General features: G+C 32.3%; 2 protein-coding genes across 2 annotated transcripts; both read right to left on the reverse strand.

Annotated features, from left to right (window-relative positions):
- Nucleotides 1-1078: 1078 nt before the first annotated feature.
- On the reverse strand, nucleotides 1079-4253 carry LOC129904594 (GDSL esterase/lipase At4g16230-like). Its single transcript, XM_055980157.1, has 4 exons — nucleotides 3858-4253; nucleotides 1936-2172; nucleotides 1567-1823; nucleotides 1079-1313 (listed from the first exon to the last, which is right to left on the reverse strand). Exons 1-4 carry the CDS (start codon nucleotides 4251-4253, stop codon nucleotides 1079-1081), a joined length of 1125 nt encoding a protein of 374 aa, XP_055836132.1.
- A 9196-nt stretch (nucleotides 4254-13449) lies between these two features.
- On the reverse strand, nucleotides 13450-15262 carry LOC129904451 (transcription termination factor MTERF4, chloroplastic). The gene has a single exon (XM_055980023.1). It carries the CDS (start codon nucleotides 15013-15015, stop codon nucleotides 13504-13506), a length of 1512 nt encoding a protein of 503 aa, XP_055835998.1. The 5' UTR covers nucleotides 15016-15262; the 3' UTR covers nucleotides 13450-13503.
- Nucleotides 15263-16477: the final 1215 nt, after the last annotated feature.

A 16477-nucleotide genomic window follows, 5' to 3' on the forward strand; every position in this document is an offset into this window, starting at 1 on the left:
ATAGGTAGGGCTGTACAGGACAAATCAATAAACCGCACTAAATCGATAAATCGAACCAAACTGGAAAAAAAACCCGACTAGTGATTTGGTTTGACTTGGTTTGGTGTTTGGAAAAACAATCCGACCATTATAGTGTTGGTTTGGTTTTAACTAAAAAAGTCAAACCGAGCTCAAACCGACCCGATTATAGATATACTACTTTTAAATTATGTTATACATAAAAATATTTATTAAAATGTAATTTATAAATATTTTTTTAAAATTTTTCATAATTTTTGTTTTCTTTCTTACATTTAGATTTGGACTTGAGAAGTCCATCTAAATAATATACAAAAAAAATCCATTTTATAAAGTTATATTATAAAGTTAAAACTTCAAACAGTGTTCTGCCTCCATCTTATATATTGATATTTTGTACTAGAACTCTTTTTAAGAAGTACTGCTCTGTGCTTTTTATTAGATACTATGAAAAATCCGAGAAACTCGAAAAAACCTGAAAAATCCGAGAAAAATTGATATCGAAAAACCCGACTTTTATTGGTTTGGTTTGGTTTATAAATTTAATAACCCGACACAAATGATTTAGTTTGGTTTGTAAAAAATTCGTACCAATTCGGTCTATGTACACCCCTAATTATAGGTGCTACCTTGTCTAAGAGAATAAGATATAGAGCCTGTTTGGATTGGCTTTAAGTTGGTCAAAACCAACTTAAAGCCCCTTTTTAGCTTTTGGACGTGTTTGTCTAATGCTGACTTTAAGCCATAAAGTTCTTAAAGTCAGTCAAAAATGAAAAGTTAGGATTCCTAACTTTTTTTTCCAAAGTGATTAAAGTCATTTTCTTTGACCATGGAAATTACTTTTATATCCCTTATATTTTAACTAAATTCTCAAACTACCTTTTTTTATTCTTTTAACCCTAAAATTTACATCATAAGCACTTTTATCCAAACACTCAACTGCTTATTTATAAAAATAACTTTCAGCACTTCAAAGTTCTAAAAGCACTTCATACGTAAAAGTTACTTTTTTTAAGCCCATCCAAACGTGCTCATAATAAGTAACATGAAAATCCATATATTACCCTTGTATGAGTTTTTTAATATTTGTAGGGTAGACTTCACATTTGAGCTCAGAAGTAAAGGCCTTGTTAGCAAGCACAATATTCAAAGCTTCTGTGGGATGCAACCCATCAAACCACACAAATTTGTTCCTACTTGAACAAGCTTTCCCTCCATTTTTGCACAAAGTTGAATTCCCACCTTCCTTTATTGTTAGTAGTTCACAGCAAGGATCTTTCGTATTATCAATACCTGTGCATGTGTAAATAATTGTAAATTCAACACATAATTATATTGAAAACAAAGCGAATATAATATAATCGTGCATGCTAAGAAAATATAGGACTCTAACCTAGTAATAGTTGATAAATTCATCTTCCCATAATACAAATAAAAGAACAATTCACTAGCGACTTAGCAATAAAATATGTCGCTAATCCTACAAATTGTCAATGGATTATCAAAACGATCGATTATATATGAAGAAGAAAGTAAAGAAGAGATACTAAATTAGAAGGAGTTGTTATAATATTCTTAATGATGTTGAAGACGTCAACGTAGACAAACTTAGAATCAGGCATTTTTTGCATCATGTAATCCAACAAGCTCCTTAAGTTGGTGTTGTAGAGACCTAGAGGTACATTTACTGCTTGTATGCAACCATGCATCGTCGGAATGGGAACTCTAGCCCGTACCATTGGGCTGCACCCATTTGGATATAATGACATTACCACAAATTTCCTTCCACCCAACTCGTACAACTTCTGCAAAATCAGATAAACATGTTGACGCTACTTCAAAACAATTTTCTCTTTTCATCTTTACTTATGTTGACATACGGTATAATTAGTTAAAGAGGGACATACACATATATACCTGGAGTTGTTGAGAGAGTCCAGTGATCAACTTAGAAATGAAGCCTGTAAGAGTAGAATTTTTATTGTTTGGGAATTTCAAGAAGTAGTTTAGTGAAAAGTCATTTCCACTAGTTCCCACCACAAATAGGTAATTGCTTAGTGCTTCATTGCTTTTGCATCCAAGTTGCTTTTCCAAGTCAGGCACTGTCACACTCTCTAAGTTTCTGATTTGTTCGTTCATGCCCATTACTTCCCCCTAACAATTTTAATTAATTAATAAGAATCAAACATCAATAATATGTAAAACTATATATCACATAGAGAGTAGATCAATCAATTTCACACTTATATGTGGTTCATTTTGGTGCTTTGAAGAGGACTTGGATAATAATTCTTGTATGTTTAGATATATGATGCTGTTCCAATTCTTTCAATGCTTGGATCAGTCATTTTCTAGCTTGCATGGGGTATGTATTCAGATTCTTACACTCAATTTTTGTTTCTTGTTTATTGTGAAGTTTGTTCTGGTTTGTATTCAAATTTGGTGAATTTTAGGCTGTTAGAAGTGATTATATGTGTGTGATGGGACTTTTTAGTTGTTTGTTGAACACATTATTTACTGCCATTGACTTTTTTTTTCTGAAAATTGTGATTCATTTGCCTATTTGGAAACATTTAGTTGCTATTTCTATATTTTAGCCACTGAAAAGGACACCCCAAAAAGGTAGAATAGGAATTGGAGGAAGGGGTTTTGCTCCTGCAAGAGGAGGGAGGGGAAAGTTTAAAACTTTTCTGTTCTTTAGATACAGGAGAAGGGGTGGGGAATCAGATGTCTAGGAAAGTGAAGAAGTTTCTTCTCATTTATCATAGCCTTAGTAGACAGAGTTATATAGTATTTATTGGTGGTTTGAGGTGATACGTATTCCGTAGAATTAATTGAGGTGAGCGTAAGTTGATCAAGACATCACGGTCCTTCATAAAAAAAGAAAAAGAAAAAGCAACATAAGTTTCTTGTTATTACTTTATCGAGTGTTTGGTGTTTGATCTTCCAAATTATGGTTTGAAGAGTAGCTGATAAAGTGAACCTCCTTTTCCAAAAGGCTAATCCTATCATGATTATTTGTTATCTGTCAATTTAGATATATGGTATATGATTTGGGTTAGTACCATGCTTTCAAGACATAATTTCTAAAACTCTTGAAGAGAAATAAAATTGAAATGATTAGATAGATCAGACTAGGTTGAGAAATAACCAACATTTATCATTCTTCCATCGATATATTGCTGGACCACATAGATCTTGGTGGTCGCAAATTGATGTACTTTTAACGGTTGAGATTTGAACTTGTGATCTAAAACAATTTTTTAATTCCCTTTTATTACTGTAGTGAAAATTTCCCTTGGAGTTTCAACAATTAATCGTATAACCAAAAAAGAATACTTTCTCCATTTCATATTGAGTGAATTTTTGAGGAATTTTTTATTGTTCAAAACAATTGAATTGTTCAAAATTAAAGATGGACGTTTGAAACTTTTTTCATATTTTTCATTTTATTTATTGAAGTTTTACAAAGGGCAATAGTGGAAAGTATGATCCAAATTATGTCCTTGAATGTTTTTCTTAATATATGTGCATTGCTTCACAAATTCAGTTAATATGGAATAGAGGGAGTGTTGTTTCTTCTTTTTTTTTTTTTACCATATTTGTATAAATTTTCAATGAAAGTGTCCCTTTGTTGAAGGATCTATAGATAATGCTTAAAAATTACTAAATCTTTGTTCAAGTATATATGGTTAATTAAATAATATATTATTGTTATCAATATTCACCTAGAAAATAGATAATACCTCGTGACATTTTTTAAGAATGAAGGTAGTTTGGACTCTATGAGCATGGGGCATGATGATAATATTTTCTAAGCCATAAATTAAAGAACTCACAGAAACAACACCAGTTTCATCAAGAATGCCAGAACCACCAGAAGCAAAATCAACACCTTGAAGAATTATGTTCCCTTTAGTTGAAGGATCTTTGAATGTTGGAATTGGAGGAAGTTTTAGATGTTCACCAAGAAGATCAATTACATTTTTACCATTTGTAAATCTTCCAGTTGGACCTTTTACATAATCTACTCCATATGGCAAGTAATTTGCCTTTGCTTTACATTTCTCAAGAAAGTTGTTGCTCCCGTTATCAACTAATGAGCTTCCAAATACAAACATTCCTTTTATTTTTGTGCTTTCATTTGTTACATTAAATTTGCATTGACAATTGCATACACCCAGAAATGACAAGAATAAGCTTAAGATGAGAGTTTTTCCCTTTTGAGACATCATGTTTTTGTTTTTGTTTTTGTTTTTATTTTTATTTGTTTCTTTCCTCCTTTCCTTTTGTGTGTGTTCCTTTTTATAGGAAGACCAAAAAATTGAGTAATGGATAGGAATAAAATACTACAATGCGAAAGTTAGAATCGAGTAGTAACTAACTTTGAAAGTGTTGGACTCCTTTATTTTCGAGAAAATGTTAACTAAAATAGGTAATTTTATGAAATTATCATTATTTATTCTTTGATCTCAATTTAACAATATTCTCCTTTTTACCATATTAATATTTCTTTCCACATTTATTGACTAAGGATAAAGATGAAAATTAAACTCCCTTTGTCCCATATTAGTTGATCATTTTTCTTTTTACACACATATTAAGAAATCATAAATAAGAAGATAATTTTATTAATTCACCCCTTAAAATTTTTTTTAGAAATTTTATGAACAAATGTGAACACTTTCAAAAAGAATTAATTGCAAGGGTAATATAAGAAAAATTTAATTAATGTTTTCTTCATTTCGTAAGGTAAACAATTAATATGGGAGAACTATTTTTAGAAAAATGATCAAATAATATGGAACGGAGGGAGTAATAGTTAATAACTTGTTATTCTAAAATGATGTAAATTATTTTAGACCAATTATTTTTAGTAAGGATGGCAAATAAAATGGAATAGAGAGGGTATTTATTTTTCTTTTACATTCTCTCTACGTAGCTAAGTGTAGTACTTCCGCTCCGATTCTTTTTACTAGTTTATATATTAAAAATAGATTTTTTATTTTACTTGTCTATTTTAGCAAATCAAGAGAGAGATAATATTTTCTTCAAATATTACCCTTATCATTAGCTAATTATTTAGAGTAACAGTGATCAAATTTAAATTTTCAAAACATAATTAATATAGATAAGTTGGTACGTAAAACAAATCCTTAATAAGTGTTTTTTAAAAGCAAGTGTCAAGTCAATAGATTACAACTAATTCTCAAGCTTGATGTCACGATCCAAAATCGGACTTGATGACAATTGTCTTATCTCTACAAGTTAGTCTAAAACCCAACGAAAATAGAAAATACGGAAGTAAAGCAGAAAGAACGATCAAAACAGATTCAAGATGGGGATAACATAACACAATTTAATATAACCCCCAAAATCTGATTGTCATGTATACAAGCTTCTAATGCAATGCAGTATATTTGAAAGAAATGTAAATCTCAATATCATTGTTTCTAGAATAGAACAAGAACATAAATAAAGAGTAAGAGGTGTGGGGTGACAAGCAGCTACCTCACTAACTCTCCAACTGAAGCCTCGTACATAGAAGGGTGGAAAGAGAAATCACGATTATCCCGGTTCAAAGCCTACCCAAGAGTAGAAAGAAAGGATGAGTACAAACCAACAACGGTACTCAGCAAGCAAACATCTAACTCTAGTAAAGACATATCAAACTCGAGTATTCCATCACACACCATCCGAACCTCTATAATTACAACCTACATAGAAATCAGCCCAAGCTATCAGTTCATTCAAATACCACAGTTCATGTATAGTACATCACAGGTTGCACTTCAACACGTACATGTATAGACAAGCACCACCACAGTCTCACATATTTTCACAACACAATCTATATCATCAATCATGAATATCATGATACAAAGATGAAGTGCAATGAAATATAGTGCAATGTCACATAGAATGATACATATTTGTCCTAATGATACACACCCATTGAATCTCAATTCGGGTTCCATGAGTGATATATATTTGTCCATGCATCCGTCGTGGCGTGCAATACTACCCTCGATAATAGAATCCTCGCGATGTACAACACATCCTTCAAAATCATAGTATCCGTCGCAGCATACACTACGTCCCTCGAAATCATACATCCCTTCTTGGTTTTCTTATTTTCTCATCAACATCACATAGTGAGCATTATCATAGTGCCTTAGTATCAATCAAATATGCATGTACAATTACTCGATGCAAGAATAAAATTACAACACCAACATCCAATCACAATTTAATTAAGACACTTCATCGAGTAATTCAATGTAATCAATTAAGCATTCAAGGCACATTTAATATCACCATATCAACAAGATTCTTATTTCTTTTACCCCAAACCATCATCACAAAAAGTTATTCATCATTTAACAATACATAAAATATGTGGAACCTTCCGACCCGCGGGAGTATACAATGACAATTTTCATTACTCCCAAGCATACAATGGCATACAAGATTCAATACACTTAACGGAGAGTTAAGAGGTCCAATTGCCTCAAGAAATCAAACAATCAACCCAGCGCTTGAGCTTTTCCTCTCCGATGGGTCCAAATCAACACAATCTAATCATAAACGGAGTCAAAATAAGAATACAAGAGCAACAACAGTCAAATCATAATTTTTGCAGACGGATCTAAAATGACCCAAAAATCCATTCCCAAAAATCTAGAGATAATTCGGAAAATTTTGCAAAATTATATTACCCAAAGAATTTGGAAATCAATAGTGAAAAAACCATTAAAAATGAGTTAAAATCAGTCCTTAATCACTATTTATTAGAAGATTTGAGTTATTGAAAAATCTCCAAACTTTGAAGTTCAAAATCATTGATTAAAGGTTAAAATCATGATATAATTAATAGGTAATGAAGAATCTAGGTTAAAAATCACTTACCCAATTGACAAAACTCGAAAATCCTCTTTAAAATAGCCTATTCCGAGCTCTAGGGTCCAAAAATGGTGGAATAGGGAATAAATCCCATTTTTGTGAATTAAAAATCTGCTCAGGTGATTACTCTACGGTATCGCGTCCCTGACCCCGCAAATGTGGAGGTCAGTAAACCCCTACCCCTCGGCGATCGTGGCCAAGACTTTCATTAACGTTGAGATTAATTAACTCAATCATCCGCGAATGCGATCAACACTCAGCGAACGCAGAGGTCAACAAAGCAAACCTTTGTGAACGCGGAAAGAGTTCTGCTAATGCAAAGGAAGAACTTCAGGCATCAGATATCAACAATCAATAAGTCTCAAACATACTTCAATACTCTATCATAAGCCTTTCTCATATCCAATTTAATGCCTACATCAACAATTTTAGTTCTTGATTTGATGTCTCTTATAATTTCCCGATTCAAGAAAACATTTTCCTCTATGCCTATATATTATCAGATGAAATCAAACTGGTTTTAAGAGATCAATATATATATATATTGATTAATCGAACATTCCCCCCTCCCCTCCACCACCACCACCACCATCACCATTTTCTAAAAACTATCAAAATCATCTAACTTGACTAATTTACCTCAAACATACTAACAAATTTGTTTTAAAAGAGTAATATCTCAAAATAGATAGTCACATAATATCATGGCGCTTAAATTCCATATACGAGCTACTACATACTATTACAAAAAAATCACTTTATTTAAAATTTTTGAAGTTGGAGTTATGTTTGATTATAATTTTTGCAAAAAATATTTAGTTGTTTGAATGTACTTTTTCTAAGAAAAAAAAACATAAAATATGATTTAAAAATAAAATATAATTTAAATGGAATTATTTTTATAAAAAAACTTTTGGTAAATTTTTAAAAGAAAGATATAGTAAAAGTGAAAACTTGATTACGAGTATTTTCCAAATTCCAAAACAAGGTTCAAAGTTGTATTTGAAATTTTTACGGTCAAACGCTTATTTTTAAATAAAGTAAAAAAATATTCTTGGAAAAGGTGAAAAATTCTCATGGTCTAACAGGTCCTTAAAATGTTTATTAATGGTTCCAGCAACTGCTGTGCCTTCAATCTATAAAGGTAAGTGATGAGATCATCTTTTAATGAGATGTTTGATAATCAACTAAAGGAAACTATCCAAAATTTGTTGATTACCCAGTCATAATCATCTTTCATTTGTTGCATTTATTTTCCTATGATATTTCCTCCTCCTATGTGATGACCTCATCAATTGAAGTTTTTGTACTTTGATCATCCTCCCTTTGTGTGTTTTCATTACTTTCCATCAGTTCATTATGTGATAGTTGTTGTTTTCTTTCATATCCCAACTTCTTGTTGTCTGTTTTCTCCCTCTTTATCTGATAAATCCTTTTCAAAGGAGGCCTCAATCCATTCTTTTGCATACATTCTCTATTCCTTTTTGTTGTGAACTCTTTTTTTTATTTGTTTGTTGTGTTGAATTCTCTACCTTGTTTTCATCATTAAGTGTGATAAAGGAGTTATGTCACGATCCAAAAATCTTGTTAACTCGTGAGGTCACCTACCCTTCCCCGTAGGCAAACTCCATTCATCATTAAATCATTTAGATCAGTGAAAATGAAGATGTAAGGAAGTAAAGTGAAGAAATTAGTAATTTATTTCGGATACATGTATCTAACAGAATAGATACATGTTTTCTAATACACGTTAGTCAAATTAGGTGTAGTTTATTTTAGATACACTGTATTCAAGCATGATTCACTTGTATCCGGAATACACTGACTGTCTCGATAGCCTTTCTCCTTTCCCGCTCACCTCTCTTCCTCTCTCGCTCGTCTCTCTCCCTATGTATCTATATTTCACAATGTATATGAGTTTCACAAATTTTATGTATCTGTGTATCCAATATCAATTTCATGTATCTACGTATCCAAAATAAATTTCATCATACGTATCTTATATCAATTTTATCTCGTGTATCTGATATCAATTTCATCAGTGTATCTGATATCATATACTTAGTATATTCGTGCATATATATATATATATGTATCTGGTATCAAAGATGCATGTATCTAGTATTAAAATATGCATTGAGACATTCATCAGTGTATCCATGCATAGATACATGTATCTTGTATCCAAATATGCACTGATACATTTATCAATTGCCTCTAAATGTCATCACCATTGAGAGGGGAGAGAGAGGGGGGGGGGGGACAGAAAGAGGGGAGAGAGAGAGGAGGGAGGGAGAGGGAGAGAGCGAGTGGGAGAAAAGGGAAGAGCGAGAGATTTTGTAATTATTTCAAAGTATAGAGGAATTTAGTAGATATGGAAGGGACATTTGTCTAATTAGGTAGTTCTCCCAAAATTAAATCAGCTCGTTGAGGAATATGAACTGTTGCAATATATAAAATTTATTTAAATAGCATATATGAATGTATATACAGCTCTGGTACATAACTATACATCATATATACACAATTATACAATATCAATACATTACATATACATATGACCATTTTATTGAAAAAAAATTGTGTTTCTACAATTACATACCAAACCCAATTAAATATGGGGTATTACAGAGGGTAAATCACCTAGATATACTATAATACGAAAATATTTACAATTTATGACAATAATTTTTTAAAAACTAAATGTAGCAATTTTTTGAAATTAAAAATTGCACAGTGTTTCCAAGAATTCTATTTCCATCTCTATTTATCGCCTCTTTCTCTCTTTCTCTGCTATTTTCTCCAAGTCTCATGATTTTTTCTCTCCCTCTTCCTCTTTCTCCTCCCCCTCCCCCTCCATAGTTTGAATTGGTTGTTTTTACAAATAATTAAAAATATCATTTAAAGTTTATATCTCAATTTATAAAGGTAATTGGTTAAGTTTAGAATTGATTTTAGGAGAAATATTTGATTAAGGCTCGAAGAAGACGAAATTTTCAGAATTATATTAAAATCATGAACAATACATTTTTAATACATGTTGCAGACATCATCTCATTCTTAATAATGTCAACCAAAATAATTTAGGCAACACACTTCTAATACATTTATAATACAAACATAATACATTTTCAATACAGATATTAAAACTCATTTTCTTAGTGATACAGATCAAAACAATTTATAAGACATATAATACATGTTTAATTCATGAACAATACATTTATAATACATATTGCAGATTTCACTTTCTTCTTATTTATATCAACTAGAATAATGTAGATAACTCACTTATAATATATTTATAATATAGGTACAATATATTTTTAATACATATTGCAAACATCACTCTTTTCTTAGTAATACAAAGCAAAATAATTTATAAGACACCTATAATATGTGTTTTATTCATGAACAATACATTTATAATACATACTATAGACATCACTCTCTTCTTAGTGATATCAATCAGAATAATTTATAACACATTTATAATACAATATAATGCAGGGACAATATGTTTTTAATAAAAATTGCAGACATCATTCCAATTTTAATACAATCTTCAAAAAATCATATCTTCATATCTTTAAATCTTCAAATCCTCATATCTTCAAATCTTCAAACCATCATATCTTTCAATCTTCATATCTTCATATATTCAAATCTCCATATCATCAATTCTTCAAATATTCTTCAGATATGAGCACAATTGTTAAAATAACCGTCACTAGAATGAGAATCGTTGCCAACGTCAAAACAACAAATGAGAAACTACCCGACTTCTCCAATAAACAGAGCACCCGTAGTTCTTTGGGCTATAAAGTTAAACAACCCTAACTTCTTTACAGATAACAATGTAAATCTTAGTTCTTCGGCCTTTGATAGGAACCCAATTTTATTCATGGTATCGAGAGATCGAAAGAGAGCTCATAAAGAGAGTGTAGAGAGAAAAAAGGGAGAAAGAGCACGAGAGAGAAAGAAAAGAGAAACAGAGAGAGAGAGGCAATTTAATGAAATGCATAATATTGTTATATATTGCTATAGATGGTAATAATTAAAGAGTATATTTAAAAATAATAATTATTTATTAAAAGGTACTCACTCAAGTAATTAATCCTACAAATAGCAACAAATTGTCGTTTCTACAATTGCATACCAAGCCCAATTTAATATTGAGTATTACAGATAACAATAACATATTCGGTGAAATCCCACAAGTGTGAGTGTGACCCTCTCTCAAGATGGATACAGTGAATTAATTAACACTAGCAACAGCGTGGAGATTCTATATGTCCCTTAAAGCTACAATTTTAGGACATTTCATCAGTTTGATCCAAATTTTGGACACTTGAAGCAAGTCTACAACCAAAGATGGAAAGTTTGAGATTTCGAAATAAATAGGAAAGCATGATCAAGGTTTTCTCTGTTTCAGTATGCCTTATTCAATGTCAATAGTTTTTCCAATGACCTTACCAAATGAAATAAAGCTAAGCACAAGGAAGATTGCAACTTAAAAGTCCAGGTACTACAGTTAGTCACAAATTAAAGATCCATATACTAAACCAGCATTTATTTTTTAAACAAGTAAACACTGAACTTATTATTCAATTTATCTCTTCTTTAAATGCAAAAGCCAAGAGAAAGTGGTCAGTATGACCTGTATTAAGAAGAAAGAGCTCCTAGGCCAAGAGAAAAGATTCAAAATTGTAACCAAGAGAAACTGGTCATACCTTGCCAATCTCACTGAATCTCAAACATCCATGCCACCTTTCATCAAGTCTCAGTTAAAGATATATTTTGCCCTGCTTAACATCAATTCAGAAAATGTTTACTTCCACAGTGGACACTGGACATATCGAACACCAGTTAAGGGAAAAAGAATAAGAGCTTCCTCTCTTCAAATATACTTTTTTCTAATCAATTAAATGTATTTCATTAATGACATTGACAAAAAACTGGCTGTATACAAGGGGTAATACCAAAAAGTAAAGAACCTATAAAAAGATATGGGTCTCTACTCACCTGAGTAAACTCATCTCTACCCCTTCAAAGATCTCCTATTTCTTTCTCTCCAAATAACTCACATGAACGTGAATGGAGCGGCATTCCATGCCCTGTGTTTTCTCCTCTTTTTCCCATTTTCCAGTTGAACATCAAATCCCGACTATAACATGGCATCCTCCAAAACTTAAAGAAGACACTTCTGCCTACAAGGTTTAAAGTTCCTGATCATAGAACACCCCCCACCCCACCCAAGTTAACACTGTCCAGACGGAAACGTAAAAAACCATAACTGCAGAGGGACCATTTGAACCATGTCTGCTTTGACTGAATAAAGCATTATATACTAGAAAAAGATAAGATGGTTTCAGTTATCTGCATGATCAATTCTTTCACCAAGTTCTTATAATTTGCATCAGAATGGAATCAAGGAGATGATGTGTTATGTTAAAACATCTGAGGACATAGCTCCAGGAAAAGAAGAAAACAAAACATGAATCAAATTGCTCGCAATTTCACAAGTAAAGTTCTAATAAAGACTAAGCGTTTTAAGATACTGCAAAGCTTTCCAACCTTGAAGGAGTTTTCTACCCTTATTCAGGAATACAAGGCCTACAAAGTCAGTTACAAAACAATAACTAAACAGGGTTTCCTCCTTTCAATTCACATGCCTAAACAAAAGTAAATTAAAGCACGATCAAGTTACAAATTAGGACAGTAGAAATAGTTTATCATTAGAGGGTGAGAGCTATTGATAATAACAGGATAAATACAAATTGATGTATTATAGGCTTCACATCAGCTTCATAAATCTTACAGAAGGGTTCACAGGGATTAGCTCCCCGCCCATCCCAAACAAGATGATTGCTAATTGTCGATGCACAATTTTTTTTAATCTGAGACTTGTTAAATGATTTATTTTAAGAAGGTAAAGCAATTGTATAGATGAACTAGCACCAAGGATGTGCTATAAGCCTATAATAACTGTACAATATTTTCATGAGCAAGAAGTGGTAACTGATTCCATTTTTGTAAGTAATCAGGCTGGTTAAATTATTTACATGAGAATGTCTTTTGATAAGAAAAAGTACATATCATATTAATCATTACACATGAGATACTTGATTTGCCTTTGACTTAGATATTGTTTCTGAAGCTATATGATTCTGCAATATCAGGAATGATCATAGTGGGAGGATAAGCAAATACCGAAGAAACTGTTGTTTTGCATTGACTTTAAATCTGAAACAAATCCCATGGAAAGAGATATTTTTTGTTTAATGGCATCTGGGAAGGCAGATGACATCTGAGAGAATTTCTTTAACAGCAGCAACTTCAGTAAGAAAGCAAGAGTAAAGCCTGAGGTATTAAGGTACACCGATACAAAAGGTAGAAGTTAAGACAAGGAAGATCTTCATTTTGCTACATTGGACTGCTATAAATGTTGTCAAGTTACAGAAAGTGAGAAAGAAACAAGTCGATCGTAATGGAAGAAAAAGGCAGAAAGCAGCAAAAGAATTCAACTAGTATTGAAAGATATTAGCATTTATACCCAATTCACGAATGTTACAAAGTCCACTACAAAGAGACAGTGCGTCTATATAGTGTTTCATCATCACTGTCATCTTCCTCTTCTGATACAATCTCATTGCCTGGTAGCTCTAACTTACCACCCATACAAAATGACGGACCAGAATTTTCAGGCTCTATATAATCACCATACAATCTCTCTTCAAATCTTTGGTCACTACAATTGAGAAACCAAGCCAAAGAACATCTGATTCCCTTACTCTGCAACCTCTGGTACCTGGGTTTGATCCTCGACTCCAAGCTATATGTGAAGTAGTCCGGAAAGTCCAAAAGCTCACCCATTGGCCTGCCCATATCGCTCTTGAAAAAGTAAAAACTATTTTTCATGAGGCCAACTTGCAAAGCAACTAACTGAGGACATTTTACAATCATCTTTGCCACATCAGCTGTTGAAAATCCCCGTCCAACAAGAAACTCAACAGGTTTCATTATCACATGCTGGTGTAGGCTGACAATTTGGGGCATCTTCTCGATGACTTGAGCAAAACCATCAGGATCGATCTTAAGCTTTAAATTAAAGAAGTATTGTTGCGATGACAGCTTAGCTTTCAAAGGCAAACCAAGAATTTGTGGAAATTGTGCAATAACAGAAGGCAAAGTGTCCTTCCTAAGTCCAAAACTAAGTAAGCAACTTACATTTGGTTTCACCGTCTCTTCAAGATCATAACCAAGTAAATATGCTCGCTTCTCCAACATTCTCGCCAATATTTTCTTCGGCAAACCCAACGAAACCAAATAATCCACAATTGGTTTAATCGTCGTCCCAACTCTCATTCCAAGAAAATATGGATATTGTGTTACCATTGGCCCTACATCCCTCGGATTAACCCCTATACTAACCAAGTAAGCAACTGAAGTACTCATTGTTCCCTCAAGTTTAAACCCTAACAACTCAGGATATTTCATCAAAACATACCCAATATCTTGTTTCTCAACATCAAGACCTCGTAAAAATTTAATAACCGGGACAAGCTCCACTATGACACTAGCATGTAGACATTGAGGGTAAATCTTAACAAACTCACCAAGCTTAGACCTTTGAAGCCCAATTTTCTCCAAGTATGACAAAACAGGAATTATGTTTTTCCTCACACTACAACCAAGCATTAAAGGATATTCATTAATATCATCAACTGTCAGACCAATTTTCTGCAAGAACTCAACACGTTCCCGCATAACTTCTACAGTGGAGGGTAATTCTAACTCCTCTAATTCATCAGGTATTATTCCTATACTTTTCAAATAATCACAGATTATTACACGTGATACCAACTTTTCCTTACGCCCTTGGACTACACCCCACGTTACTGTTGGCATTTCATATTCTGGGAATTTAGAGGAATGGGTCGAAAATGTTTTTTGGTTCAATACCCTAGGGAAGTGAGTACATGGGGCTTGAGGGTTTTTGTAGGGTTTAAGGGTTGGCTTAAAAAATGGGTCTTTTGGGTTTCTGAGGATTGTTTTTAAGGATTGATTTCTTCTTATTATTAATGAGGTCATTTCAGTGAACAAGCAAAGATCATTCAAGAATGAAAGGTTCGAAATGAATTCACTTACAAGAAAATAAGAGGTTTAACGACTATGGATGCTCAAGGGGAAAAACGAGAAGAACGAAGCTGCTGTCCATTTCCTTCAAATGGGTAAATTGGGGGTTTTGAGAAGGAGAGATGAGGAGGAAGAAGAAATCCGAACCTCAACATGGACTCATGGGCTGGACCATCATTACATGGACAGATTGGGTTGGGCTCGCGTTAGACATAGAAGTAAGAAGGAAAAATCACATTACCAAGATTATATATTACAAGTTATAAAGTTGCTGTCACGTGATCAGGAGATTACGGGTTCAAGCCTTAAAAATAGCCTTTAAGATTTATACAATAGATCTTTGTGGTCAGGTCCTTTCCCGAACCTTGCGCATAGCGCACTGCCCTTTATATTACAAGTTATAAAGATATTCTTTAAACATTATTAAATTAAGAGTCTAATTACAAGTACTAATATATTAAATTAGTTTTTATTTATTTTATATTGCAATTATCATATTTAGGAATAAAAAAAGGAGTGTTTATTTTCCTTTTTGAGTCAAACTGATAATTAATACAACTAATTATCATTTTACTACATTTTAGGAAATTGAGGATACACCTCTTTCAATATTTCAAAAAGGAAGATAATTCCTAAATATCTCTCCACATTCTTCTCCTTAAGATCTCATACTCATCTCCATTTCTTTTGTTTTATTCGATTTCTCGCTCCTCATACTTATTTTTAGTTGAGAAGGATTATTGTATGTGTTTCTTGGACTCTCAATTACTGTTTTGTATATTTGAGGGTTTTCTTCATTTCTATTTTTGAATTTTTAAAATTTTATGTTTTAATTTAAAAATCACGTCTAAAAAATCAAAAAATTTATATAACTTTCACAAGAGTCTTAGATTAGTTGAAGAAAATAGTTTTGTACTGAGCAATCGACCAAGCTTCGAATTACCTGCATTTTCATAAGTACAGAGGAAAAAATCAGTCAAAAAAACCAATAGTTATGTCGATGAGTGCCCTTGAAATCAAATCTACAAATAAAAAGACAAGTGAAAGGTTGTCACGTCTCCTATGATGGACGACTCGAACTCTGAATTTGTACAAAATATAGAACACAAAGGAGTGAAATAATTGTGAAGGGAAAACATCACAAGTGAAAAAAAATCATGTATCCAAAAGAGTAAAGAATGTTGTGTTGGTCTTATTAAACTATTTACTAGTGTTTAGAAAGTGGGTAAAAGTTAGTATTCATTAGTAAGTTTAGTTTATCATGTATAAACATGGGTATCAAATTTACAGTATAAACATTTATTATATGAACTAGGTATCAAAATAGGTATCATTTTTTCTTTACATGAGATTTTGATTAATTAAAACCTGCTTATATACCCAATCTATTTTCTACATATTTTGGTTCATCAATGTT

Source organism: Solanum dulcamara, chromosome 9 (assembly GCF_947179165.1).
Source record: "Solanum dulcamara chromosome 9, daSolDulc1.2, whole genome shotgun sequence".
Lineage (NCBI taxonomy): Eukaryota > Viridiplantae > Streptophyta > Magnoliopsida > Solanales > Solanaceae > Solanum > Solanum dulcamara.